We start from the raw sequence: 26,636 nt of genomic DNA on the forward strand, positions 1-26,636 counted from the left end.
GTAAACCAGGCTGGCCTCAAACTCAGAAATCCACCTGCCTCTGCCTCCCAAGTGCTGGTATTAAAGGCTTGCGCCACCACTGCCCAGCCTCAAGATTTCTATAAGTGGGATTAAAGAGACTTTAAAAAAAAATATTTATTTTTTATCTAAATACATTGTAGTTGTCTTCAGATGCACCAGAAGAGTGCATCAGATCTCATTACGGATGGTTGTGAGCCACCATGTGGTTGGGGGATTTGAACTCAGGACCTTTGGAAGAACAGTCAGTGCTTTTAACCGCTGAGCCATCTCTCCAGCCCCAGTCAGTGCTCTTAACCGCTCAGCCATCTCTCCAGCCCACCCCATCCCCCACCCTTTTTTTTTTAAGACAGGATCTCACTATGTATGAAGTCTTGGCTGGCCTGGAACTCACTCTGTAGACCAGGCTGGCTTAGAACTCACAGAGATCCATCTGCCTCAGCCTCCTGAATGCTGGGATTAAAATTGAATACCTTACTTCTTCACTTTAAAAAAAAATGTTTTAATTCTAAAAGTATTTGTGAGATTGAGGCCAGCCTGAACTACCTGAGATCCCGCTTCAAAAACCAGAACAAAACAAGTACTTGAGTATAGGAAGAGAGGGTGTGGTGCCATGCATTGTGAGGTCTTCCTGAGAGCAAGGCCTGGTCTGTAATCTGCACACCAGCCAAACACTTAGGGGACTCCAACTCAACAGCAGCAAGCTGGTACTTGGAACCCTGGCCACCAGGGGTAAGAGGATGGCGGTCAGACTTTGTTTGGAACTGTTGCTTCTCCTTGTTCTGGTCCTCCCCATGCAGGTTGAGTCATTTGTTCCTCTAACCAGCACAGCGGGCCCTACCTACTATGAAACAGATGCCCCTTCATCTTCCAGCAATTCCTTAAAAGCTATAGCCAAGCTGCTTGGGGTCTTGCTTACCTTTCTGTGCCTTATCCATTAGAGACTCAGGCCAGACCACATTCTAATATTGGACCAAGTGGCACCTGCCCACCCACTATTGCAAGGAAAACAAAACCAGGTCTTGGAATCTACTCAGCCCACTGGTTTTAGTAACTCAGAAAATCTTGAGAAGCTCAAACTGGACGACTGCCTTGAAGATCATCTCAAGGGTTAATTAGATGGTGAATACTAGTCCTAAGCCTCCTGGAGTTTCACTTACAACAACAAAGAGGACAACACTGAACACTGGCTAATGATTTCATTAAATGTGGCTTATGAAATATGGATTATAAAAAGTCCACCTTGAAAATAATTTCACTATGATCTAGAGAAAAGGTATGTAGTGTGGAATGGAGATTCAGTGTCCTTTATGGCTTACTAAACTAAAAGGCCTGTAAAGTAATTAGGAAATATGAAGATTTCAGGGTTTTTATGTACTTTGGAGGAAGTACAAGGTACTACTATAAACCTCTTATCTCTCTGCAATTCTCTCTGTGCTAGGGATTGAACTCTGGAACTTGGAAGCATTAGGCAATCTCTACCAGTGTGCTATAGTCACTTAACTTTTATCCTTTCTCTGTTTCTTTTCTTTTTTCTGTCCTTTGTTCGTTTGTTTGTTTTTGAGATATGGTTTCTCTGCCTATCCCTGGTTGTCCTGGAACTTGATCTACAGACCAGGCTGAACTAGAACTCATACTCTCCTGCCTCTGCCTACTGGGTCCTGGGATCAAAGGCCTGAATCAACATTACCCAGCTTCCCCAGGCCCCATGGTCTCCCTCTGCAGCCCATGTTAGGCCTGAACACATGATAGCCCTCTTAACCTCTCTGCCTCTCTGGTTTTGGGATTAGGATTTATGAGCTGCCGGAGCTGAGGGGTTTGCAACCCCTTAGGACGAACAACAATATGAACTAACTAGTACCCTCAAGCTCCCAGGGTCTCAACCTCCAACCAAGGACTGCACATGGAGGGGTCTGATTGTTCTGGCAGCATGTGTATAGTAGAGGATTGCAATTTGATCATCAATAGGAGGAGAGGAGCTCGGCCCTGTGAAAGTTCTGTGCCCCAGTGTAGGGGAATGCCAGGGCCAATAAGTGGGAGAGGGTGGGGTGGCAGGCATGGGGAGGGGGGAGCCAACAGGGGTTTGTTTTTGTTGTTTTTGTTTGTTTCTTTGTTTTTTGGAGGGGAAACTGGGAATGGAGAAATTTACATGTAAAGAAAGAAAATATCTAATAAAAAAAAAAAACCATATCCTGTCACCCTAAAAAAAAAAAAAGGATTATGAGCTGCCATACTTGGCTACATTTATCTTTTTGTATAGTAACTGACACTAGGACAAAGATGGGTTTGAATCATGAGTAATACCCTCCACCTGGTAACCCAGGCTGGCTTCAAACTCACTATGTAGCTAGGAGTCTTGTATCTTCCTGTCTTAGGTACTGGGCCTGGAGATGTACCTCTGTGACAGAAGCCTTGTCAGTACAGACCCTGGATTCAACCTCTTATTTTTATTTTTTTGGGTTTTTTTGAGACAGGGTTTTTCTGTATAGTCTTGGCTGTCCTGGAACTTGTTTTGTATAGCCTTGGCTGTTCTGGAACTCTCTCTGTAGATCAGGCTGGCCTAGAACTCATAGAGATCCACCTGCTTCTGCCTCCCCGGTACTGAGATTAAAGGTGTAAGCCACTACAGCCTGGTCTGGGTTAAACTGATTAGCCCTGCAAAAAGATCATGGATTTGACAGGCATTTTACACCATGCTCAACTAGTAGTTCTTTTTTAAAAAGATTTATTTCTATTTATGCATATATATATATATGTACCATGTATAAGCAGGTACTTACAGAGAGCAAGGACACATGTGTCACGGAACTGGAATTTCAGGTGATTGTGAGGCATCTGACATAGGAGCTAAGAACTGATCTGTGTCTTCTTGGCCACTAGACCATCTCTTGCTCATAACTCATCATTCTTATGTAACTCATCATACTTAGTAACTCATCCCTGTCTATAAATAAATAAAAAACCCAAAAAAGTATTTTCCATCATATGGAGATAAATTACATAGTTTTATAAACAAGTTTAACCCATAGCATAATAATTCAGTAATAGTTAGACATGGTGATATATGCCTTTAATTACAGATATTGAGACAGGGAGATCCATGAGTTTAAAGCCAGTCTGGAATACATGGTGAGATAGTCTCAAAAAACCACACCAGAGATATGTTTAGCTCCATGGTGGAGTACCTGTCTAGCATATGTCCCTGTAACACGATGGTCTCTAGTTTCATTCATTCTTTTGGAAATGGCAATTTCTTTTTTAAAAAAGATTTTCCTAAAAATATAATTTTAAATATTAAAAATTTAAATTTTTATTTACAAGTGTATGTGTGTGGATGCCCATGGAGACTAGAACAAGGCATTGGGGATTCTCAGGAGCTATAGTTACTGGTGGTTGAACTGTTCTGTGTGGGTGTTGGGATATGAATTCCTGTCCTGATAGAGTAGTAAGCTCTTAACCACAGAGTCATCTCTCTGGCCTCCAAATGTCATTTCATTGTTTATGGCTAAATAAAATTCCTTTGAGTATATGTGTCAAATTTTCTTCATTCATTCATTCATGATTCTATTGATGCAGCTGTAGGCTAGTTAATATCTTAGCTGTTGTGATCAGTACAGCATCCGATTAAATTTGTGTGTGTGTGTGTGTGTGTGTGTGTGTGTGTGTGTGTGTGTACAGATGTCTATATACATTTGTACATGTGCAGGCCAGAGGTTGACATCATGTGTTTTTTCTTTTTCTCTTTTTTTTTGTTTGTTTTTCTTTTCTTTTCTTTTTCAATTTATGATTCAGGGTTGCTCTGTATTCCTGGCAGTCTCAGAACTCACTATGTAGATCAGACTAGTCTCCAAGGTCTGCCTGCCTCTGCCTCTTTAATCCCACACACTGGGATTAAGGCAGGCTTCTGGCTGTCCTGGAACTCACTCTGTAGACCAGGCTGGCCTCGAACTCAGAAATCCGCCCGTTTCTGCTTCCCAAGTGCTGGGATTAGAGGTGTGCGCCACCACCGCCCAGATTCCAATGTCTTTCTTAATCACTCTGTGCCTTGTTTTTCTGAGACAGGTCTTTCACTGTACCTGGAACATGCTGATTTGGCTAGATTGGCTGGCCAGTGAGCCTTAATTTTCCCGTCTCAGCCTCCCAAGCACTGGGATTGCAGGCATATGGAACTATGCCCAGCTTTTAATGTACATTCTGAGGGGATGGGACTCAAGATCGTCATGCTTACATTGCAAGTGTTTTACCTATTAAGACATCTCTTGACTTGGAGAGATGGCTCAGTGGTTAAGAACACTGACTGTTCTTCCAAAAGTCCTGAGTTGAAATCCCAGCAACCACATGGTGGCTCACAACCATCTGTAATGAGATCTGATGCCCTCTTCTAGTGTGGCTGAAGACAACTACAATGTACTTAGATATAATAATAAATAAATCTAAAAAAAAAAAAAAAAGAGGTCTCTTTAGTCCCATTTATAGAAATCTTGAAAATCACTATTATGCCTAAGGAAAATCAGACCCCAGGGGCTGGAGAGATAGCTCAGCAGTTAAGAGCACTGACTGTTCTTCCTGAAGGTCCTGAGTTGAAATCCCAGCAACCACATGGTGGCTCACACTATCTGTAATGAGATCTGATGCCCTCTTCTGGGGTGTCTGAAGACAGCTACAGTATTCTTACATATAATGAATAAATAAATCTTTCTTTTTTCTTTTTTTTTGGTTTTCTTGAGACAGGGTTTCTCTGTGTAAATAACTAAATCTTTAAAAGAAAAAAGAAAAATCAGACCCTTGTAAAAGGGAAGTTTTGAATCACAATTTATTTAAAGATTTATTTATTTTATGTATATGAGTACACTGTAGCTGTTGAATCTCATTACAGATGGTTGTGAGCCACCATGTGGTTACTGGGAATTGAACTCAGGACCTCTGGAAGAGCAATCAGTGCTCTTAACCACTGAGCCATCTCTCCAGTCCTGGATCAGTTTATTAACTTCTCTTAATTTACTGGAAAACGTAATGGATACCTTTCCATAATAGACAGTGCATGAAGCAGTGGTAATCTCATATTAAGGCTAGACATTGTCCTATAGCTTCTTTCTTTTACTATCTGGTCTATGACCAGGTATACTGGATCTCATTTGGAAATTAAGGACTTCAGAGTGGATACCACTAAGCTTTGTCAGCTCTAAAATAAAAGTGACTTATGATAAAGTTTTTAATAGCTTTACTGTAAAAAAGGTGGTAAATACAGAATGGCTTTGGATTAATATAAATTATTAATTCAAATAATAACATAAAATACAATTTATTCAAATGCTATGGTTATAGTCTACCAAATGATTTTGGAATTTTTTTAAAGGTTTATTCATGTACTTTATATATATGGGTATCTTTTCTGTATGTATATTTGTACACCAGAAGAGAGTATTGGATCCATGAGACAACAGTTATAGATGGCTGGAAGCCACCATGTAGGTGCTGGGAACTGAACTCATGACCTCTGGCAAAGCAGCCACTGCTGTTAACCGCTGAGCCATCCCTCGTGCCCCGATTTTGTGGTTATTTTTAAAGAATATATCTATATAGTTCAAGGGATATGACAATTTGCTTGCTATATTGCTTTTTCTACTAAATGGATTATTGTACTTTTTTTGTTGTTGTTTTTTTTGTTGTTGTTTTTTTGTTTTTCGAGTCAGGGTTTCTCTGTATAGCTCTGCCTGTCCTGGAACTCATTCTGTAGACCAGGCTGGCCTCGAACTCAGAAATCTGCCTGCCTCTGCTTCCCAAGTGCTGGGATTAAAGGCGTGCGCCACCACCACCCGGCTGTACTTTATATATTATGAAATTTTAATTAACAGGTTATACTCTATTTATCAATTAACTTAACATTCAAAGTAATTGTATAAGAATGAGATTTTAAATACACTTTGACAGTTTCATACATGTATATATTTGACATATTTCTATTTTAAAGATTTATTTTTAACTATGTTTATGGGTATTGCATGGTGAGGCCAGAAGACATCACTGGATACCTTGGAAGTGAAGTTACAGGAGATCATGACATGTCCAACATGGAGGCATGTAGACTTGGATATTCTCCAAGAGCAGCCACTGCTGTTAACCGCTGAGCCCTCTCTCCAGCCCTATGTGTTTGTAGAGTCTTTCTCTCTAGCCCAAGCTGTCCCGGAGCTCACTGTGCAGTTCAGGAGAGACTTGGGATCTGCAGCAATCTTCGTGCTTCAGCATGCCAGTGCTGGGATTACAGGCTAACATGCATTTTTATTTTTATTTTTCCTTTTTATTTATTTTTTTAAGATTTATTGCCAGGCGGTGTTGTTGTACGCCTTTAATCCCAGCACTTGGGAGGCAGAGGCAGGTGGATTTCTGAGTTCGAGGACAGCCTGGTCTACAGAGTGAGTTCCAGGACAGCCAGGGCTATACAGAGAAATCCTGTCTCGAAAAAAACCAAAAATAAAAAAAAGACTTATTTATTTATTATATGTAAGTACACTGTAGCTGTCTTCAGACACCCCAGAAGAGGGCATCAGATCTCATTACAAATGGTTGTGAGCCACCATGTGGTTGCTGGGATTTGAACTCAGGACCTTCTGAAGAATAGTCAGTGTTTTTAACTGCTAAGCCAATTCTCCAGCCCACATTTTTATTTATTTATTTATTTATTTATTTATTTATTTATTTATTTTTTGGGAGGGGGGTTTCGAGACAGGCTTTCTCTGTATAGCCTTGGCTGTCCTGGAACTCACTCTGTAGACCAGGCTGTCCTCCAACTCAGAAATCTGCTGCCTCTGCCTCCCAAGTGCTGGGATTAAAGGCGTGTGCCACCACTGCCCGGCTTTTATTTTTTTATTTTATAATATATATTTCATTTTAATTTGTGTATGTGTGAGAGAGAGGGAGATGGGGAGAGAGGCAGAGAGCTAGTACGAGCAATTGTGTGTATGGGTATATGTGGAGGCCCACAGAAGGTACTGAATCCCTTGGAGCTGGAGTTACAGGAAGTTGTGAGCTGCCTTAGGTGTGTGCTGAGAACTAAACTGTTGTCCTCTTCAAGAATGGATGAGCCATCTCTCAGTTTGTTTCTTGTTTTGCTGGGAGAAGGTCTTACAGCATAGTCCTGGCTGGCCTGCTACTTGGTACATAATAGGCCAGAGTAGCCACAAACTCCACTTTTTGTTTTGTTTTGTTTTGTTTTGTAATCCTACTGCCTCAGCTTCCCTAGGTGCTAGGCATACACTGCCCTACCTCTATCTGAGAAATGGAGATTCCATGGAACAACAAGGAATAGTGTTAAAAGTTTTTGTAGTAGTTCTTGGAATTTGTTTATACTTGTTAATTAGTGAATTTTAACTTTTCTCTCATTTCTAGTTACTTGAGTAGACCTACTGCATTTTTAATGTTCTGATTTTATACAGCTGATACTTAAGTGATTTGAAGTTCTCTTCTTTTCACAGAGTGTGTCCTTTGCAACCTGATCACAGAGATGATGAAAATGAATAGAACTTACTCATCTGAATAATGTCTTCGGTTTACTTACATTACTTATATGTAAATTTGGGTAAATGAGTTTGTCCAATTGGCTTGTTGATGGGGAAAAAGATGAGGCTAAAATTTAGTCATTCAAAAGAAACCAGCTGTAAAAGTGGAGAAGTTTTGTAATCTGTAAATTTGAATTACATACTTGAATTCATGTCCTGTGCTCCTGTACCTGCCAAGCTTCTACTTAGAATTGACGTCACCTGATGCTCTAACTACTAATCCACTGTCTTTGCTCAGATTTTTGTACTGATGCCGTTTGATGGGCATTGATTATGGAAATAGTGCCATATTGTTATGCCATGTTTGCTTTAAAATTTTGACTTAGCCTTTTTTACATTAAACATGTCAATATTAATTAAGTATAATTTCTTGTCATTTACCAGAATGAGTGGGGGAGGCAAAGATAAAACATTGGTTGGTTGAAAGGCTAGTTGTTTATCTTTTTTAAGAAAATATTAGCTGGGAATGGTTTGCAGACCTTTGGTCTCAGCACTCAGGAGGCAAAGCCAGGTGGCTCCCTGAATCCCAGACTATAGAGGGAGTTCCAGGCCAGCCAGGGCTACACAGAGAAGCTCTGTCTTGAAAATAAACAAAAAGAAAGAAAAGACAAAGTTAAAGACCATTTTGTCTTGAGGACTTAACTAGTTGATAATCAAATAAAGAAATAAAATACTAACAGAAACAGGGACAAAGGTTCCATACAGACATTTTAAGAGGAATTTTTTGGACATACATTTGGTTCAGTATCATAAAATAGTGCATTTTTGCATCTAATATTTTTTCTTTTCTATCCACCCCCTGACAGTTTCTCTGTGTAGCCCTGCATGTCCTGGAATTCACTTGGTAGACCAGGCTGATTAAAGGTATGCACCACCATGCCCATTTTTTGGTCTATATTTTTAAAGTTATATATTTTAAAAAAGTGAGACAAATCATGCTGGAAATCAGGTTTTATATCTCGCGTCCTTAGCATCTTCCCTTCATTTCTCAAGATGACTTGAGATCACTGAATTTATAGGTACAGTAAAATTGTTTTGAGATAGGATCTCATGTAGCTTCTTAGGTGTCCTTAATTCAAGTATATAGAACACATTAGCCTTGAACTCACAGAGACCTCCCTATCTGCCTCTCAACTGCTAGGATTATAGGCTGAGACATGCAGTTTTACTTTTTAGTTTGTAATATTTATCTCATTTTCATTTGTGTGTGTGTGTGTGTGTGTGTGTGTGTGTGTGTGTGCATAACTGTGTTTATAGATATGTGTGGAGGTTCAAAGAAGGTATTGAATTCCCTGGATTCACCACACCAGGAAGTTGTGAGCTGTCTTATGTGTGTCTTTAAGAATGAATAAGCCATTTCCCCGTTAGTTTTGCTGTGCCAGGGTCTTACCACATAGTCCCGATGACCTGCAACTTGGTATGTCACCAGGGTAGCCTCAAACTTCCTCCTTTCGTTTTTGTTTGTTTGTTTTGTAATCCTACTGCCTCAGTTTCCCTGGGTGCTGGGAATAAAGGTGTGTACCTCTATGATATCTGGTATACTTGACTTTCTTATGGTTTGTTTACTGACAGGCTATCACTTTTTCAAAGTTAACCATGATCTTAGCAGCCTGTCTTTGTAAAACTTGCTTAGTTTCATAATGTAGTATCTATTTATATTTCCTAGCACCAATATACTGCTTTATTTCCAAATACAAATAAGTGTTTTGGTGTGATTTTAACAATTTATATATTGTTTGAAGCTGGTTGTATATAGATTTTTTTTTTGTCTTTGTCTTTTTTAATGGCTGCTTAGACATTAAATAGAACCTCTTTTAAGCCAAAGTACTTTGGAAATCATGTTTCTTGTTTCTCTGTTTTTTTTGTTTGTTTGTTTGTTTGTTTGTGCTTTTGCCTTTTTATTTTATTTTTATTTTTTTAAAGATTTATTTATTTATTTTATGTGAGTACGATGTAGCTGTCTTCAGACACACCAGAAGAGGGCATCAGATCCCATTACAGATGGTTGTGAGCCACCATGTGGTTGCTGGGATTTGAACTCAGGACCTTTGAAAGAGTAGTCAGTGCTCTTAACCACTGAGCCATCTCTCCAGCCCCCACTTTTGCCTTTTTAAATAAACATTTATTTTTATTTTGTCTGTATGAGTGTTTGGCCTGTATGTACATATGTGGACTGTGTACATGTGTGTGCGTGCGAGTGTGTGTGTGTATGGGGGTGCCTGTAGAGGTCAGAAGAGGACCTGAGACCTCCTGGACCTGGACTTAGAGACAGTTGCAAGTTGTCATGAGGGTGCTAGGACCTGAACCTGGGACGTCCACAAGAGCATAAAGTGCTCTTAACCACTGATCCATCCCTCCATGCCCCAAGTTTTGGCTTTTTTTTCATCAAAGCTCAGGTTGAACTGAAACTCCTTGTAGGCCAAGCTGGCTTGGCAATCCTACTGCCTTAGCCTTTCAAGCACTCAGATTACAGGTATTTGCTAACAAAAGGGGAGGGTTTGTTTTTAAGAAATATTTTTTTGGGCTGGTGAGATGGCTCAGCGGGCAGGAGCACTGACTGCTCTTCTGAAGGTCATGAGTTCAAATCCCAGCAACCACATGGTGGCTTACAACTACCCATAATGAAATCTGACACCCTCTTCTGGTGGTCCAAAACAGCTACAGTGTACTCATTTATAATAATAAATAAAATAAATCTTAAAAAAAAGAAATATTTTTTGTTTTTTTTTTTTTAGTCCCCCCCCCTTTATTTTTAAAAGAATTGTTTATTTTATGTATGTGAGCACGCTGTCATTAGACACACCAGAAGAGGGCATCAGATCCTATTACAGATGGTTGTGAGCCACCATGTGGTTCCTAGGTATTGAACTCAGGACCTCTGGAAGAGCAGTCAGTGCTCTTAACCACTGAGCCATCTCTCCAGCCCCTTGAAGAAGTATGTTAAACTAAGTTTTTATGGTCAGATTTTAGTGGCTCAGAAATCTAATTAGTTCTTCTTCATTAGTAGAACTACTTTATACTTTATGATGGTGAGCCTGAGTTCTAATTCCGATGTGTATAATTGTTTTCAAAATGTTAAAATGTATTTCATTTAATTGTTGAATGCACATACATATACAATATGGGTGTGGATGTGTTGAGAAGCATATGTAAAGGTTACAGGACACCATCATCAAACTTCAGGTCCTCAGGCTTGGCAGGAAATACCCTTACCTACTGAGCCATCTTTCCAGCCCCTTCCTGCTCCCTACCCCCACTTTTTTGAGATAGGGGCTCCCTAAATTCTACTACTAGAATCTTCCAGATTAACTCTTTTCTTTTCTTTTTTTTTCTTCCAGACAGGGTTTTTCTGTGTAGCTCTGGTTGTCCTGGAACTCATTCTGTAGACCAAGCTGGCCTCGAACTCAGAAATCTTCCTGCCTCTGCCTCCCAAGTGCTGGGATTAAAGGCGTGCACCACCATTGCCCAGTGCTAAATTTCTTCTTACAGTCCAGATTATTCATCAATGAGCTAACTATTCATTTCTAATTCTGATACAATTTTATGTTTAGTGAAACTAGATGAACTCTAGCAGTACATATTTCTATTTTATTGTTTGTAAATCAGATTGGCCTTGAATGTGATCTCCTTATCTGTCTTCTGAGTTCTGCTGAGACTACAGGTGTGTGCTACCATATCTAGTCCTCAAACAAGGTTTCAGCACTAATTACTCTAAGGATTGAGTGTTTCAAAAAACATCAAATGTGTTCCTTTTGTTGTTTGGTCCAGCTGTGTTAGAGTTCACATCAACCCTCTTAACTCAGTTTCTGAAGTGATGAACACAGGCACCATGCACAATTAAGTCATTTCAAAGAAATATAAAATTAAAAGGTGAATTTAAAAAGACACTGTTAGGAGGCTGGAAGTCCTGTATTAATCATATATGATGAGGGTACTGCACTGGTTATGTAGGCTATTTGGGATCTAGCCTATATATATGTTAGTGTTTTATAGTTCATATTAAGAGTATAGATTCCTCCGCCAGCAAGATGACTCAAAGGGAAGAACCACTGCTGCCAACGCCAAGCCTGACAACTTGAGCTCAGTCTCTAGACCGGTGATGTGGCTGCAAAGGAGAAGGGACTCCTTCAACACACCGTTTGACCTCCACGTTCACAATGGTATGGCAGCACCAACACACACACAAATAAATATAATAATAAAGAGAATAAGAGTTTTGTAAAATTACTTACAAAATTCTATAAGTTTAGTTAAGCCCACACATCCAGTTTTGGTGTAGGATTTTGCAACTCATCTTTCAAGGCCTCCAAGCATGAGTATGTTGAAAATGAAAGAATTATAAAAGCTCATGTGGTCATTTAGGACTCCATCCAGATTTTCATATATTAATAGAACAGTGAATTAAACAAAAACCCCCAAAGCTATAGGAAAGGAATTAAATGCTGCTAATAAACCATTTCAGGATAAAGTGGATAGAGTTATGCAGATGAGTGTGCATTTCCATATAAGCTTAAGCTTATGGTTGTTTATAACTGAATTTTACTTAATGAGACACTAATTTCTATAGGTCAGATATTGAATTTAAAGGTTGGAATTTAGACCTGTTGGCAGGTGAAATACTAAGCTATTGAAACACATCAGTCATCAGTGAACTGGATTGTGTGTGTGTGGGCATGCTTGTGTGCGTGTATGTTTGTGTATTTTCAAGTGTGTACACAATGACGGGGGGAAGTGGAACTATTTTTAAACTTATTAAACAACCAACTGCTGGTACATTTGAGCCTAAAGTGGTTTTTTAAAAGCTTTGCTGAATTGACTGCCTAGAATGAATCAATTTAATGCTATCCTATGAGTCTAGGAAATGAAAAGGCCTAAAGAGTTACTTCTAAATTACCAAAATTAGTTTTCTGTCTTAGCTGAGGTAAACAACAGTCTACCAATAATTTTGTGACCAATAAAACTGGGGCTTGCAAGTTGCAAACGTTTCCACTGGTGTAGAGGAGAAAAATCCAGAAGTTAAAAAGTTAAGATAGGAAAGCTGGTCCATCCTGGTAGTGAAAGCTTTAAATCTCAGTACTCAGGAGGCAGAGGCAGTGGATCTCTGAATTCAAGGCCAGCATGGTCTACAGAGTCATTTCCTGATCTGCCAGGGCTTCAAAGTGAGATTCTGACTCAAATATAAGACAGTCAAGTGATGGTTTTACCTCCCTCTTCCAGGTTTCTCTAAAAATGTAATTACTGTAATTATAGGGGTCGTTACAGAGACGGTTATTTTGTTGGCTTTGGTCCCCACCGTAGTTTTCCAGTTTTTTCAAAAAGTAAGATTGAACCCGTGCCTCGGGCATGTTAGGGAAAATGTTTTAAAGCTGGGACAGTCGGTGTAATCTAGGCCTTGGATTTACTAATCCTCTCATTTCCTCTGGAGTCTAAGCATTACAGGCCTGAGTACCATGTCCAGTAAATGAATCTCCTCGCCTCCCTTCCTTTCTTCAGTGCTCGGAATTCGAACTAAAGACCCTGTGCATGCCAGGCAAATGTTGTACCAATGATCTAAATCCCCAACCTACATGAGGGTCTTTATGGACACTTTTCTTATTCACAGAATAGGTATGGTGGTTTATTCTGACTGGAGGATTAACTTACATTTGATTACCGACATTCTTTGGTCTTACCCCCCCACCCCCGCTGTTTTAAGGAATAACAATAATAATAAAGAAATAACCCTGGTCAATTTTCATGGACTTCCTCCCACCTCGAATATATAGCTAGGTTATTCCCACGTCACACATAAAAACGCTAAATCCTTAAAAAAATAAAAAAAAAGACAAGGTAAGACAAACTTTTCTCACCCACTTCACTGTTCGACTTCTGGAGCCGTTTCAGAACGACATGCACGCAAAAGACTCGTTGAAACGATAGGAAAGCCACCAGAGGGAGACGCTTGCTAGACCGTGAGAAAGAAACTCCCGCAAGGGGCAGGAGAGAGGAGCTTTGGGAGGAGCCGCCAGGTTGGCCCAGGATTCGAGGAGGTGTGTGTCGGAGAGAAAAGATGAAGGAAGCAGCTACACCCGGCCCACTACCTGCGGCAGCGAAGGGTTTACCTGGCCTAACACTGTAAACTAAAGGCCTAAGAAAATCTACAAATGAGTAAACGAAGCTCCCAACCTACTTATCAACAGTCCCCGAAGAAATGGGGGGGGGGGGGGGGAAGCATTTAAAGGCACTTCCGCTTAGCAACCCCACGCTGTTGCTAAGGAGGGGCCGCAACATGAACGACCCGGAAGTGGTGGTCTGAATTTCACAGTGACTGCTGGGATTTGTCCTATCAGAAGAGCGAGGATGCTCTGCGGCTCCGGGAGGTGGGTGGGACCAGCATTAGTACTTCCGTCTTGGCTCCGGCCGCCCCTCAACGGGTCTTACCCCTCCCCTCCGCCTCCTCGTCTCCCTCCCGCTCCTGGGAAAGCAAAGCTGCGGCTTAAGGGGTGGTGGAGAGAAGCAGCCGGCGCCTCCGGGAGGGGACCGCGCCCGCCCCCTTGGAACTGTGGAGCGCCACTGATGTAGGTAGGTACTCAGGCTTCGACTGGGTCTGGGAGACTGGAGTCTGAGGAGATTGTGTGTGTGTGTGTGTGTGTGTGTGTGTATGTGTGTGTGTGCGCGCGCGCGCGCGTGTGAGTGTGTGTGCGTGTGTGTGTGCGCGCGTGTGTGAGAGAGAGGAGGGGGGGTTGGCTTTGGGGGCCCTTCGCCGGGGCGGGGCAGTGGACGCCGGGATCCCGGGTGGGGCGCGGGCCTGTTCGTGGAGGGTTGCGGGGGCGGGACAGAGAGACCAGGGTCCCTGGGTGCAAAGAGTTGCGGGTTAGAGTCTGTCGCAGGAGGCGCCCTTACTGAAGCAGGGACTTCGGCCAATGCAGACTGGGAGTTTCCCACCTGGAGTGCCCGCTCTGAAAAGAAGGGGGAGCATCATCCAGGGCCGAAATCGAGGGTACAGACTTGGAGAGGTGGCTGTGGTCATCCTGTGCTTCACATTGTCCCCGTCCCGGACTCTCTGTTGGGACAGAGCCGGGCTTCGAGGGCTTGTAAGGGTTTCGTGTCTGCTGGGCACGGTGGAGCCGCCCTTGGCAAAGGTAGGGCAGAAGAGTGGGTAATGAGACCTCCCTCCACCCAACTTCCGTGCGCTTCCCCCGCTTCTTCCTTTATTGCTCCCTCGGCAGGGCGCCCTATAGGAGCGATGTCCCCCAAGTGGGTACGCATCACGTCGTAATACTAGAGTGTGGAACCGGGTTGGTTGCCCCCGGGTGATATTTCGGATATTTGCAAAGTGACAGAATGGCAATTCTAGCAGTCTCCCAGACCGATATGTCTGGTATAAATTTTCTTAGAAAATGCAATTCTGGAAGGCATCTGACTATATTCAAACCTAGGGCTTGTAAATGAACATGCTTTAAAAAAAAAAACAAAACCACTAGGAAATACATATTTAGAGGTCTAGATGAGACATGTTTAGGCAAGCCTTTCCAAGCAACCTCTTTCTCACCTGCCAGTAAACCTTTTGTGGTTTAAACGAATTAGAAATATTATCTTCATTTTGTTTAAGTGACTGAATTGTAGTAAGTATAGTATATGTCTTAGAATAACTAGTGAACATTTAGAGAGACAAGACTCCCTTTCCGATGATTGAACTGTCTCTTAATCTTTTAAGGAGATAATTATGTTCAAGTGGAAGTATTGGCTTTGAGATGATAATTCTGGGAATGAACCCAACCTTTGCCTCTTAATAGTTGTTGACCTTGGTCAAGTCAGACTCTAACAGAGTTTCATCCTCTTCATAAGTAGGAATTAAATTCTAATCAGTATCAAAAGAGAGGTGATTACTTATATAACTCCATGTAAAACAAGCACCTTTGAATTTTAAGATTGTCATTAGTCAACATAGTTAAGGGAGCCCAACTTAGTAGTAGAAGGGGATTTTTGAAAAAGAAAATGGTAATATTCAGCGTATACTGCAGGAATTCGAGGGGTTTTTATACTGTATGTGTGTGTATATATATATACATATATATGTGTATATATATATGTATATACCAGGCTGGCTTGCACTCACAGAGATCCACCTGCTTCTGCCTCCCCAGTACTGGGATTAAAGGTATTCGCCACCATGCCCAGCTTTATTATTATTTCTTTTGTAGTTCTGGGCATTCAGTCCAGAAAGGTCTCACATGGTTTTCACTATTGAGATACAACTTTAGCTCCTAGAAATTGATCATAAGTAGCATAAAATACAATTATCAATAGTTTCCTAAAGCATGTATTAAGTACAATATGTTTATTTCTTGAAATGACCAAAGTATACTTCATAGTTTTTTCTGAGATAATCTTTATGCTGTTAGATATAACATGGATTGAAATAAAAAAACATAAGTAGCTTAATTAAATCTTAAATCACGAGTCTTCTTAATGGCAATTAAACTTGGGGCATAAAATAGTAATTGTAATTTTAAGGTTAAGGTCAACATCACTTGCATGACTCATCTTAGGTTATAATATTAACAAAATTTAATTTTGTTTTGTTTTGTTATTTTTGAGACTGTCTTACCATGTAAACTCACACTGGCCTTGATCATGAAATACTCTTTACCCTTGAGTGTTGGGATTACAGCTGTATGCTAACTCACTTGACTTCTAGAAAATTCCTATATAAACTATCAAATAAATAAATGAAAATACAATAAATTTCTCCTTTTAAATCATTAGTCATCAGAATGTAGAAATGATTTTAGAAAATGAAATATTGCCCAGTAGTGGTGGCGCACACCTTTAATCCCAGCACTTGGAAGGCAGAGGCAGGCGGATTTCTGAGTTCGAGGCCAGCCTGGTCTACAGAGTGAGTTCCAGGACAGCCAGCGCTATACAGAGAAACCCTGTCTCAACCCCACAACCCACCTACCCCCCCCAAAAAAAATGAAATATTGACATATGCTTATTTGCTTTGTGGATTTAAAATTATAGTTCTTTTGTAGCCTGTTTGTTTGTTTGAGACAGGGTTTCTCTGTGTAGCCCTGCCTGTCCTGGACTCCCTTGGTAGATCAAGATGGCCTTGAACTCACTGAGATCCAGCTGGTTTTAACTCTCAAGTGCTGGGATTAAGGACTTGTGCTTCCATGTCAGGTTGATTGATTGATTGATTGGTTTTTCCTATGTAGCCTATTATTCTGGGCTTTTCTCTTCAAAAGGGTTTCACCATGTAGCTTTGGCTGGTTCGGGACTAGTTTAATATAGCAGATATACTTGGAACTCACAAAAATCTGTTTGCCTCTGCGCCCTGAGTACTGGGACTAAACATAGGCACCACCACAACTTATGTTGGATTTTCAACTAACAGATTTTCTTTGTTGTTAGTAATCTTTTAGATATACTTTATTTATGTACTTTTATGTACATTTGTGTTTTGTCTGCATGTTTGTCTGTGTGACGTCTTGGAGTTAGAGACAGTTATGAGCTGCAACGTGGGTGCTAGGATTTGAACCTTGGTCCTCTGGAAGAGCAGTTAGTGTCTTTACCGGCTGAGCCATCTCTTCATTCCCTGTGGTTAGTAGTTTAAAACATTTCAAATGTACTTTATATTCAAAGGAGCTGAATATAGTAAGCAGAGTTGAAATTATGTTTTGCTTTAATTGAGGCTTTTTGGTGTGGTGATTCAAATTTCCAAATGGCTTTTTAAAGGGAACAACAGTCTTAACTTCGTATCTAGGTTTTTTGGCTATGTTTTTTGAATTGTTATTTTTATTACTTAAGGTTGAAGTCATGTTGTCTTGCTAGCTCTCAGCACTGTCTATCTTTTACCTGTCTTTTTAATAAAATGTTAATCCATTTATTTTCATACAAGGAACAGGCTAATATAGCTATTGGTGTGAAAATTCTGCCTAAATTATATGCCACAAATATAGAACCATTGGATATACTTTCCCTGGTGATCTCTTCCACAAGAAGTATGTGAACAAACCAAAGATCTTTGCATTTATTAGTTGTGGGATTTGCTGGTGAAGGTATCTAAGAACCATCGACCCTTTCTTGAACAGCTTGTTGAGGATGTTAAAAATTTAGGCATAATAAAGGAGGTATATGTAAGGAAACAGACACACATACATTTGTTCATATGCACAATATCAAAGAATCATACAATAAATGCAATAGTTAATTATGTTGTGGTGCTGTTAAATCAGGAATAAAAGAATTACTGTGGAAATGTTAAAAAAAAATAAAAGTCCAGAAACTGTTTTTACTCTAACCAAAGGACTTTTCTCTCTTGAGCTTGTTTCTATCCCACACCGTATTTATGGAGATGATTATTTAGCTTCTAATTAAGTTAAATCTTTATATTAAGGTTATTAATTTTAATATATTTATTTATAAAAAACTTTATATTAAGACATAAAATAGAATGTAGTTAGATTTTAATATAACCAGTTTTGATAGTAAGTGCTTCAGTGGCTTTACATACATAGTAGACTTTCCTGGAAGAACTTTGAATTTGTAGAATGATAGTTTTTTTTCTTAACAGCAACTCTATCCATTGGTGCCTAATATAGAACCTCTGAGAAGCTGGGAAGAGAAAAAGAGTGAATTTACTTGAGAATTACCATTTTAAGTTTTATAGATTTCTTATTTAGAAAGCTAAATTGGATTTTGACATTATTGGGATTGTGTTCAAGATGGACTCAGGGGAAAAAATTTAGATGCCATCTGTTTCACATTCCTTCTTTCCTCCCCCTCCCATGTTTTGTGGCTTTGAATTCATCAGATTATTTTTCAAAAATACAAACCCTCAGTAGATTTAGATTATATAATATCAACTATCAGTGAATTTATAACTAAATAATGTGGATTGTTATATTGAGTTATATAGGACGATAATAGGTAATACATAAAGGTAATTGATGAATTATTTAATGTTCTCTGGATATGAGTTAGCTTCTTGCATATTTTTGTTACTATCTTTTTGATAAATATTTTATTTATTTTATTTTATTTTTGGTTTTTGTGTTTTGAGACAAGTTCACTTGTAGCCCAAGTTGGCTTCAAACTTGCTATAGTCAAAGCTGGGCTTAAGCTTTTGATCTTCCTGTGTTATCTCATAAGTGCTGAGATTACAGGCCTGTGCCACCAGACTTGGTATTGATAAGCCATTTTTGTCATTTCCACTTACTATAGTTTTATTACTGGTGAAAGCTGTTTTTGTTTTTTAAAGGAGCATATTAGAATAAGTGGTAGTATTAGAATAAATCTTTATTGATTCCATAGATCACAATCTGAAAAAAAGTCTGCTCTGAATTTTTATTTAGTGACAAACACACTCTAATTTATCCTTGTAGCAATAGTTTTTCCTTATCTATATACCTATGGCTTAGTTTTCATCTCAAATGTATACTCAATTCGATTTGGATTATTTTGGCAGGCAGGTGCTGGGCACATTTCAATCTAAATAAATCCCAAGCAGGGGCAATTAGATTTCCAGAACTGAGAAAAAGCATACTTTGCTGAGGTTATAGTAGTTGGCACTTAGCATGACCTTAGAGACACAGGTATCTATGATAGCTGTAAAGGAGAACTAATGTGGTATCCTAGAAATGGCCTGAAGAGAGAGCCATCTGGACAGAAGAAACTCATGCTTTGTCTCCAGCTGGAATGTTCTGGCGAGGTAGGAAGACAGATGGGCTATCCCTGCACCACTGTAGTCTGTCCCTCACTTAGAAGCTTCAAGTGGGCAGCATAGCTTTGTGGGGCCAGGATGCCAGGGATAAATAGTCTTTTTTTTTTTTTTTTTTTTTTTTTTTTTTTTTTTTTTTTTTTTTTGCCTGTCACAAAGGAGGTGTGGACATTCTGGGAAAGGATTTTCTCTTGGCTTTTACAGCATGGCCAGAGAAGGAAGGTAAACAAAATAGCTGTTGCTCTTTTCATCAAAGAGAATTAGGTTCAACATCTCTCTTAGTGCTTGGGCAGTGCTTAATACCTAGTGCTTACCACAGCTTGACGTCTTCATCAAAATGCTGCATAACTTTTCTAGGAAACATAGCATTGGATCTGTGTTGATTTCTGCCCCACATAACTCCTATTCTAGTAAAAGAACTTCTTTTAGGCTTCTCAATGAAGGTATCATAGAGGTACATCTCTCTTAATAATTTTGAAATACTGCTGATTGCCAATGAGGAAGGGTGTGTGTGTGTGTGTGTGTGTGTGTGTGTGTGTGTGTACACGATGCACACTTGAAGTCTGTAATAGTCAGATTTCATTTCAGATTCCTAAATCTATTGATTACAGTTTCTTCCAGCTTCCCAGTTGAAATTTTTGTTCATTTCCTAGAGGTCATCATGATGTAAGATGCCAGTGAACAGAAGACTGATGGATAGCAGGAAAATGGAGTATTTTTGCTTCTAGTTTTCTAGAATTTCTTTAGTCCAAAGTGGTACCATCTTCCCTATATGGCTGTGTATGCCTTGCTGTGTTTTTCTTGTGTGTGTTCCCAGTTCCTTTTTTATTAATAATTTTTAATAGTTTAGACATACAGAATTATTGAACAGGTAGTATAGAGAATTCCATGTATGTCTCCTTTTTAAAATAGGTTAGCCTCATATTGGCTGTCTTGGAACTCTGTAGACTAAGCTGGCCTCGAACTCAGAAATCTGCCTGCCTCTGCCTCCCAAGTGCTGGGATTAAAGGCGTGAGCCACCACTGCCTGGCACGTGCTCTGTGTTTCTTACAATTAATCAACATAGGGTGCATTAAAGATAACATGATTACCTTTAAGATAGTTTTTGCCTTGCTTGATTTTGAAGGCTTTTAGAAATAACCTACCATTTCAGTTTCTTTCCCCCACTCCTCTTGTGAGACAAGGTCTAACTCTGTATCCCTGGGTGGCCTGGAACTCACTATGTAGACGAGGCTAGACTTGAACTCACACATTTGCCCGCCTCTGCCTCCTGAGTGCTGGGACTGTTGGGCAACATCATACAATTTGTCTTTTTTTTTTTTTTTCTTTTCTTGTCTTTTCTTTCCTTCTCTTTTCTCTTTTTTCTTTTTGGAGAAAGACTTTTATGTAGTATAGGCTGGCCTTGAACTCCTGATCTTCTTGCCTCCATTTCTCAAGTGCTGGGGTATAGATGTGTGTTCACATATGGAGGCCAGAGCTCAATGTTGTCTGTCATCAGTTATTCTCTGTTTTAATTATTTTTATGTGCATGGATGTTTTGCCTTCATTTGTGTCTGTGCAAACATGTGTATGCTTGGTGCCCTTGGAGGTCAGAAGAGGCTGTCATACCCCTTGGAATTATAGCTGGTTATGAACTACCATGTGGGTGCTAGGAATCACAACAGATCCTCTGGTAGGTCAACCAGTGCTCTTAACTGCTAAGCCATCTCTCCAACCTTTCAACTTTATTTTTTGAGACAGGGTCTCTCACTGAACTGAGGAGGTACCTGGCAACCCAGGCTGAGAGCTTCAGTGATCTTGTTTTTCCTTCACTGTGTTGGAATTACACATGTGAACTTAACTTCTGTGCCTGACCATTTTGTTTTATTTGAAACTGGCTCTTATTTTGTAGCTCCAGATGCCTAGATCTCAGAGGTCCACCTGCCTTGCTCCCCGAGTGCTGGGATTAAAGGCACACACCATCTAATTTGCTTTTTAAAAAGTGCTCAGATCTTCATGCACTTTACCAATAAACCATCTCCTCAGTTCCTATCCTTTTGTTTTATTTTATAATACGTATTTTGATACAAATCCTTTATCACATTTTTTCAACTTTTTTGTCTTGCTTATCTTTTTAAAAACTACTTATGTGTATGTGTGAGAGAGAGCACATATTTATGAGTATGAGAGGGAGGAAAGGGGAAGGAAAAGAAGAAAGAGAGTATGTGTGTGTGTATGTATATGTATATATACGTGTACATGTAACAGTACCCATGGGTACATGAGTAGATATATCTCTGAGTTTGTACCCAGCTTGGCTTACATAGTAGGTTCAAGGCTAGCCAGGGCTAAATAGAGAGACTGTCTCAAACCAAAATAGCAACGAAAATGTTAGAGTGTATGCTTGTGAGTCTATGCTAAGTGCTTATGTGGAGGTCAGAGGACATCTTGTGGGAGTCAGTTTTCTCCTTCCACTGTGTTCAACCTAGGGGTGAAATTCAGATCATCAAACTTGACAGCAAGTGCCCATACCCACTGAGCCATCTCTCTGGCCTGTTTTTAAATTGTATGTTTTATTTTATTTTACTTGGGGCTGGAGAGATGACTCAAAAGTTAAGAGCATTTGCTGCTTTTAACAGATGTCCTGAGTTTGGTATTACACACATGGCAGCTCATAAATGCCTGGTAACTCCAGTTCCAGGGGATCTGTGCTCTCCTCTGTCCTCTGGGTATACTGCGTACACATTGTGCACACACAAATGACACACATAAAAAAGAAAACTGTGTTCATGTGTATGTGTGTGTGTTTGTGTGTATATACATGTGTGAGAGGGCACCTGTGTGTAATTGGTTCTCTTATCTCACTTCTGCCTGTGTCCCCTAAATAGCTCATGTTATCTGGCTTGTGTGGTAAGTAAGGCTCTTACTCAGTTGATAAAGGTATCAACAGCCATCTTGCTGGCCTATTTTTAATTTTAAAAGAGATTATTTATTTCTGTGTGAGTGTTTTGTCTGAGTGTATTTTGTGTGCATCATGTTCCTGTAGTGCCTGTTGAGTCTAGAAGGCATCCCCTGGATCTGGGGTTTTAGATGATTGTGAGCTGCTATGTGGTGCTGGAAACTGAGCCCAGGTACTGAACTGAACTTTGGAAGAGCAGCCAGTGCTCATAACCAGTGACCCTTTTCTTCACCTTCCCCCTCCTTTTTAAAATTTATGAAGTCTAATTAATCATTTCCCCTCCATGGATAGTACTGTGGGTGTTAAATCTTTGAAGTTATTGCTGAGCCTAAGGTTTTCTTCTGTACTAATTTTGACATACCATTTTACTGTTTATTGTTAAGTTTATGATCATTTTTGAGTTAGCCTTTGTGAAAGGTATAAGAACTATGCTTTATTCTTATTTTGGCATGTGGATACTCTTTTTTTGGGGGGGGGGTCTTTGTTGTTAGTGTTGGGCATTGAAGCCTGGGCTTTGGGATTGATAGATCACATATATTCTTGCCCTGAGCCAAATAGCTAGCTAGATTCTAAAAGCAGTAGAATGGTGTCCTAAGACAGTTCTCACATAGCCTAAGTGTTAATTGCTAACCAGATATTCTTGTACTTGGCTTTGTAACCTTTCTGTCCTCCTATATACACCTTGTTTTCTAAAACATCTTAATCTTAGTTGGTATCATAATATGTAAATATTTTGATTATTCATTATACAAATGCAAAAAATACTATACTAGTCTCATATTTAGTGGGCCCTCTTGTCCTTAACCCCTCCTGTCCACCCCACCCCCTTTTTTATATTCTTAGTTTTCAAGATAGTTTTCTGTCTGTGGCCCTGGCCTTCCTGGAACTTGCTCTGTAAACCAGGCTGGTCTTGAACTCAGAGATCCACCTGCCTCATTCTCCTGAGTGCTGGGATTAAAGGTGTGTGCCACCACTGCCAGGTATCCCACCCCCACCTTCCTTTTTGAGAAATAGTTTCATGCTGGTCTCTAACTTGCTAGAGGAGGAAGACGTTGAACTTGTGATTCTCCTGGCTATATTTACCAAGGGCTGGATGTACAAGGTATTTTCCTTCATGCCCAGTTTTATGTAGATCTGGGGATGGAACCAGGGCTTCGTGCATCTAGGCACATATATACTCTAACAACTCTGGTGTTCCCGTCCTTTGTTTGTTTGTTTGTTTGTTTGTTTGTTTGTTTTTTGAGACTGGGTTTTTCTGTGTAGCCCTAGCTGTCCTGGAACTCACTCTGTAGACCAGGCTGGCCTCGAACTCAGAAATCCACCTGCCTCTGCCTCCCAAGTGCTGGGATTAAAGGTGTTGTGCCACCACCACCCGGCCTTTGTTTGTTTTTCGTTAACAACAGACTAAAGGAACTATCTGAGTGGAAGCCCCTAGGTTCTCCATGGATGCTCTCCAAGTCAGTCACTATGGAAGCTCACACTATGAAATGCATCTGGCTAATGCTTCTGCTTCATAAGTTTCAAACATGAAATTGGGCCATGAGGTGTTGCTGCACAGGCCTAAAGACATGAGCTTGGTGATGTGAGTTTGATAATGTGCTCTCACGTAAAGGTAGGAGAAGACTCCATGAAGCTGTCCTCTTACTTCTATAAACATGTTCAGCTCTATACTCATCATACACGTGTGGAATAAATAGAATTTTAAAACAAAATATTTTGAAATTATAAGGCTGAAGGAAAGCATGGAGAAAGTCAAGTAAGACACCTTCATTTTGCAGCTGTGACACCTAAGTTCAGGAAGCTAAATCATTTGCTCAGGTTGTATAAGTAGTTAATGAATAGGACAGCATTGCAGGCCTCCTGGCTTTCACTGTAGTCCAATTGCTGTTATATCTAAATTTTGGAGAAAAAAAATCAGTGAAGCTATAAAAGACATATTTTCCAGGAAATGTAAGTAGGTCATTTTACTATTATGGGGCAACAGAGACCACTCCTGGCTCTTGTTGAGAACCCAGGTTTTAGTTCCACTATCCACATAGTTCATGTTCTTCTGTAGCTATAGTTAGGAGGGATTTGACACCTCTTCTGACCTCTGAGGTCAAAGGTTCACAAATGCATGCACATTTTTTTTAAAAAATGTCTTAGCTGGGTGGTGATGGCTCACACCTTTAATCCCAGCACTTGGGAGGCAGAGGCAGGCTTTTCTGAGTTCGAGGCCAGCCTGGTCTACAGAGTGAGTTCCAGGACAGCCAGGGCTTATACAGAGAAAACCCTGTCTCGAAAAAATAAAAAAATAAAAAAATGTCTTAAACTATTGTAATATTTTTCTTTTTCTTCCTATCTTCTTCCTTTTTTTTTTATTTGTTTGTTTTCTTTTCTTTTTGAGACAGGGTCTCACTATGTAGACCAGGTTGGCCTTGAACTCACAAAGATCTGCCTGCATCTGCCTTCTCAGTGTTGGAATTATAAGCCTCTGACATTAGCTTTAGTTTCTAGCAAATTCATTATGTTTCATATTCTAGGTAGAAATCAGCAAGTACAAGTGAGGTTATCATATCCTGTACTTAGTGAACAAATATTTCACTGAATTAAAATGAACCTTAATTTTTATTTTTTTGGCACAGTGGGGACAACCTGTTAATATTTAATGGTATAAAGCAACAGCCAAATTTTGCTTTCATGTGATAGTGTGTTTATAAAACTAGAGTGGGGTGTTATGTAAAAATTTAAAGTACAGAGTAAAATGCATCTGGTGAATTCAGGGCTTGAAGGATGCACATCTGTTGAGAAAACAAATCATACAACTATTCAGAGCTTTAGTATCCTTAAATGTGTGTGCTTTGATTCTGTAATTGTTTTTGAAACAGTCTTTATTGGATTTAGAAAAGCTGTTTGCTCTAAGGAAGCAACTTGTGAAGCCATTTGGAAGCCTTTTAATTATTTTATTATTCATATCATTTTAGTATATTAATGTTTTTTCTCCAGCTTATCTATTGGGGAAGGAAGGAGCTAACTGACTCAAAGAAAAAGAGTTTGTTGCATAACTATAGTTTAAAAGATGAGAATGTAGTTTCCTGAATTGAATATACTAGAAATATTTTAAGATTTTGAATTCTAAATTGAATCAATACTCAATGAAGAACTAATGTTGGAATTGCTACCACATATCCATTACTATCCTTGTATTATAGGGATACAAAAATGAAGATATGGTGTATACTTTTATTAATCAAGTTGAAGAAACAAGACTTCAAAGGTAGAGTAACAGTTAAGTCTAAACTTGATATAATCTCTAAGTACTGCAACAATATAAAGGAGAGAAAAGTCCAATATTCATAATTGTGATGGGAAGGGGAGTCAAACTAGAGAATTTCAACACTGTCCAGTAATTCACCTGAGGAAGCTTATTCATCTAGGGGGAAAATATGTTCATTCATTCATTGGAGACAGAATCTTTGTATTTCTTCATGTTTTCTCTGTGGCTTATGTTGATCTCAAATTCAAACATTTTCTGTTCAGTCTCTGGAGTGTGGGAGCTACAGATATGCACCACTGGACTGGACTTTCATGTACAGATGTTAAAGACCTATTCAGAATCTGGTGAGATAGCTTTGAGGGTAAAAGTCCTTGCTGTACAAGCCTCAAAACCTGTATGAGATGGAAGGAGAGACCCAGCTTCAGAAAGCTGTCCTCTGTCTTCCACATGTGCGCTAAGTCATGTATAGACAGACAGACAGACAGACAGACACACACACACACACACACACACACCAATAAGCAGATGTTTAAAAAATGAGCTGCCTCGGGTGTCTGCAGTCGGCAGGCGGTATTGAAAAACCATATGCTTAGATGATGGCTATGTTTAATTAATTAATGATAATTAGTTTTTCCAGGACAAGGTTTTCTGTGTAGCTTTGGCCTGCCGGAACTCGCTCCATAGACCAGGCTGGTCTTGAACTCACAGAGTGCTGAGATTAAGTTATGTGCTAACTATCATCTGGCTAGATGGCTATGATTTAATTTGGTAAGAAAATAGGCTAGAAGAGGGTTAATATGGCACACTCCAAGACTAATTTGGTAAAAACCTAACAACAACAACAACAAAATAAAAGATAGAACTATAATATAAGGAGAAGTAAATATAGGGTGGCGGAATAGAGTCTGGGTTTGGGGGTGTGTGTATGGTTCGAGACAGTTTCTGTGTATAGCCCTGTCTTAGAACTCTCTCTGTAAATAGTGGCCCTCAGACTCAACAGAGATTCACCTGCCTCTCCTAAATTCTGGGATTAAGGTTGTATGCCACAGCAGCCCACCTAGGGTCTTGCTTTTTGGTTTTGTTTTTAAGTGGTGCTGGTGTGAAGGAAGCCGAGCTCCTAGCTCTGAAGGAAGCCGAGCTCCTAGCTTCACTTCATCTCGTGGGAGC

The 26,636-nt window shown here is 39.8% G+C and overlaps 3 protein-coding genes across 16 annotated transcripts in view; 2 read left to right on the plus strand and 1 right to left on the minus strand.

The window, feature by feature from the left end:
- Positions 1-7,937, plus strand: part of Pclaf (PCNA clamp associated factor) — a 14,394-nt gene extending 6,457 nt beyond the window's left edge. The window contains exon 4 of the mRNA XM_031344225.1: positions 7,491-7,937. Coding sequence (XP_031200085.1) covers positions 7,491-7,536 — 46 coding nt within the window. The 3' untranslated portion in view covers positions 7,537-7,937. The remainder of the gene's footprint in view (positions 1-7,490) is intronic.
- Positions 1-13,787, minus strand: part of Trip4 (thyroid hormone receptor interactor 4) — an 86,692-nt gene extending 72,905 nt beyond the window's left edge. For both annotated transcript variants that reach the window (XM_031344206.1, XM_031344205.1), the window contains exon 1: positions 13,424-13,787. The gene's annotated coding sequence lies outside the window, so the exon portion shown is untranslated. The remainder of the gene's footprint in view (positions 1-13,423) is intronic.
- Positions 13,788-13,941: 154 nt separating this feature from the next.
- Csnk1g1 (casein kinase 1 gamma 1) overlaps positions 13,942-26,636 on the plus strand; it is a 148,093-nt gene continuing 135,398 nt past the window's right edge. For 4 of the 13 annotated variants that reach the window (XM_031344219.1, XM_031344223.1, XM_031344222.1 and 1 more), the window contains exons 1-2: positions 13,944-14,135; positions 25,405-25,469. The gene's annotated coding sequence lies outside the window, so the exon portion shown is untranslated. Of the gene's footprint in view, positions 14,136-14,329; positions 14,696-25,404; positions 25,470-26,636 lie in introns of those variants that run through there. The other 9 variants (XM_031344207.1, XM_031344221.1, XM_031344208.1 and 6 more) reach the window with 4 other exon arrangements.

Source organism: Mastomys coucha, unplaced genomic scaffold, assembly GCF_008632895.1.
Source record: "Mastomys coucha isolate ucsf_1 unplaced genomic scaffold, UCSF_Mcou_1 pScaffold23, whole genome shotgun sequence".
NCBI lineage: Eukaryota > Metazoa > Chordata > Mammalia > Rodentia > Muridae > Mastomys > Mastomys coucha.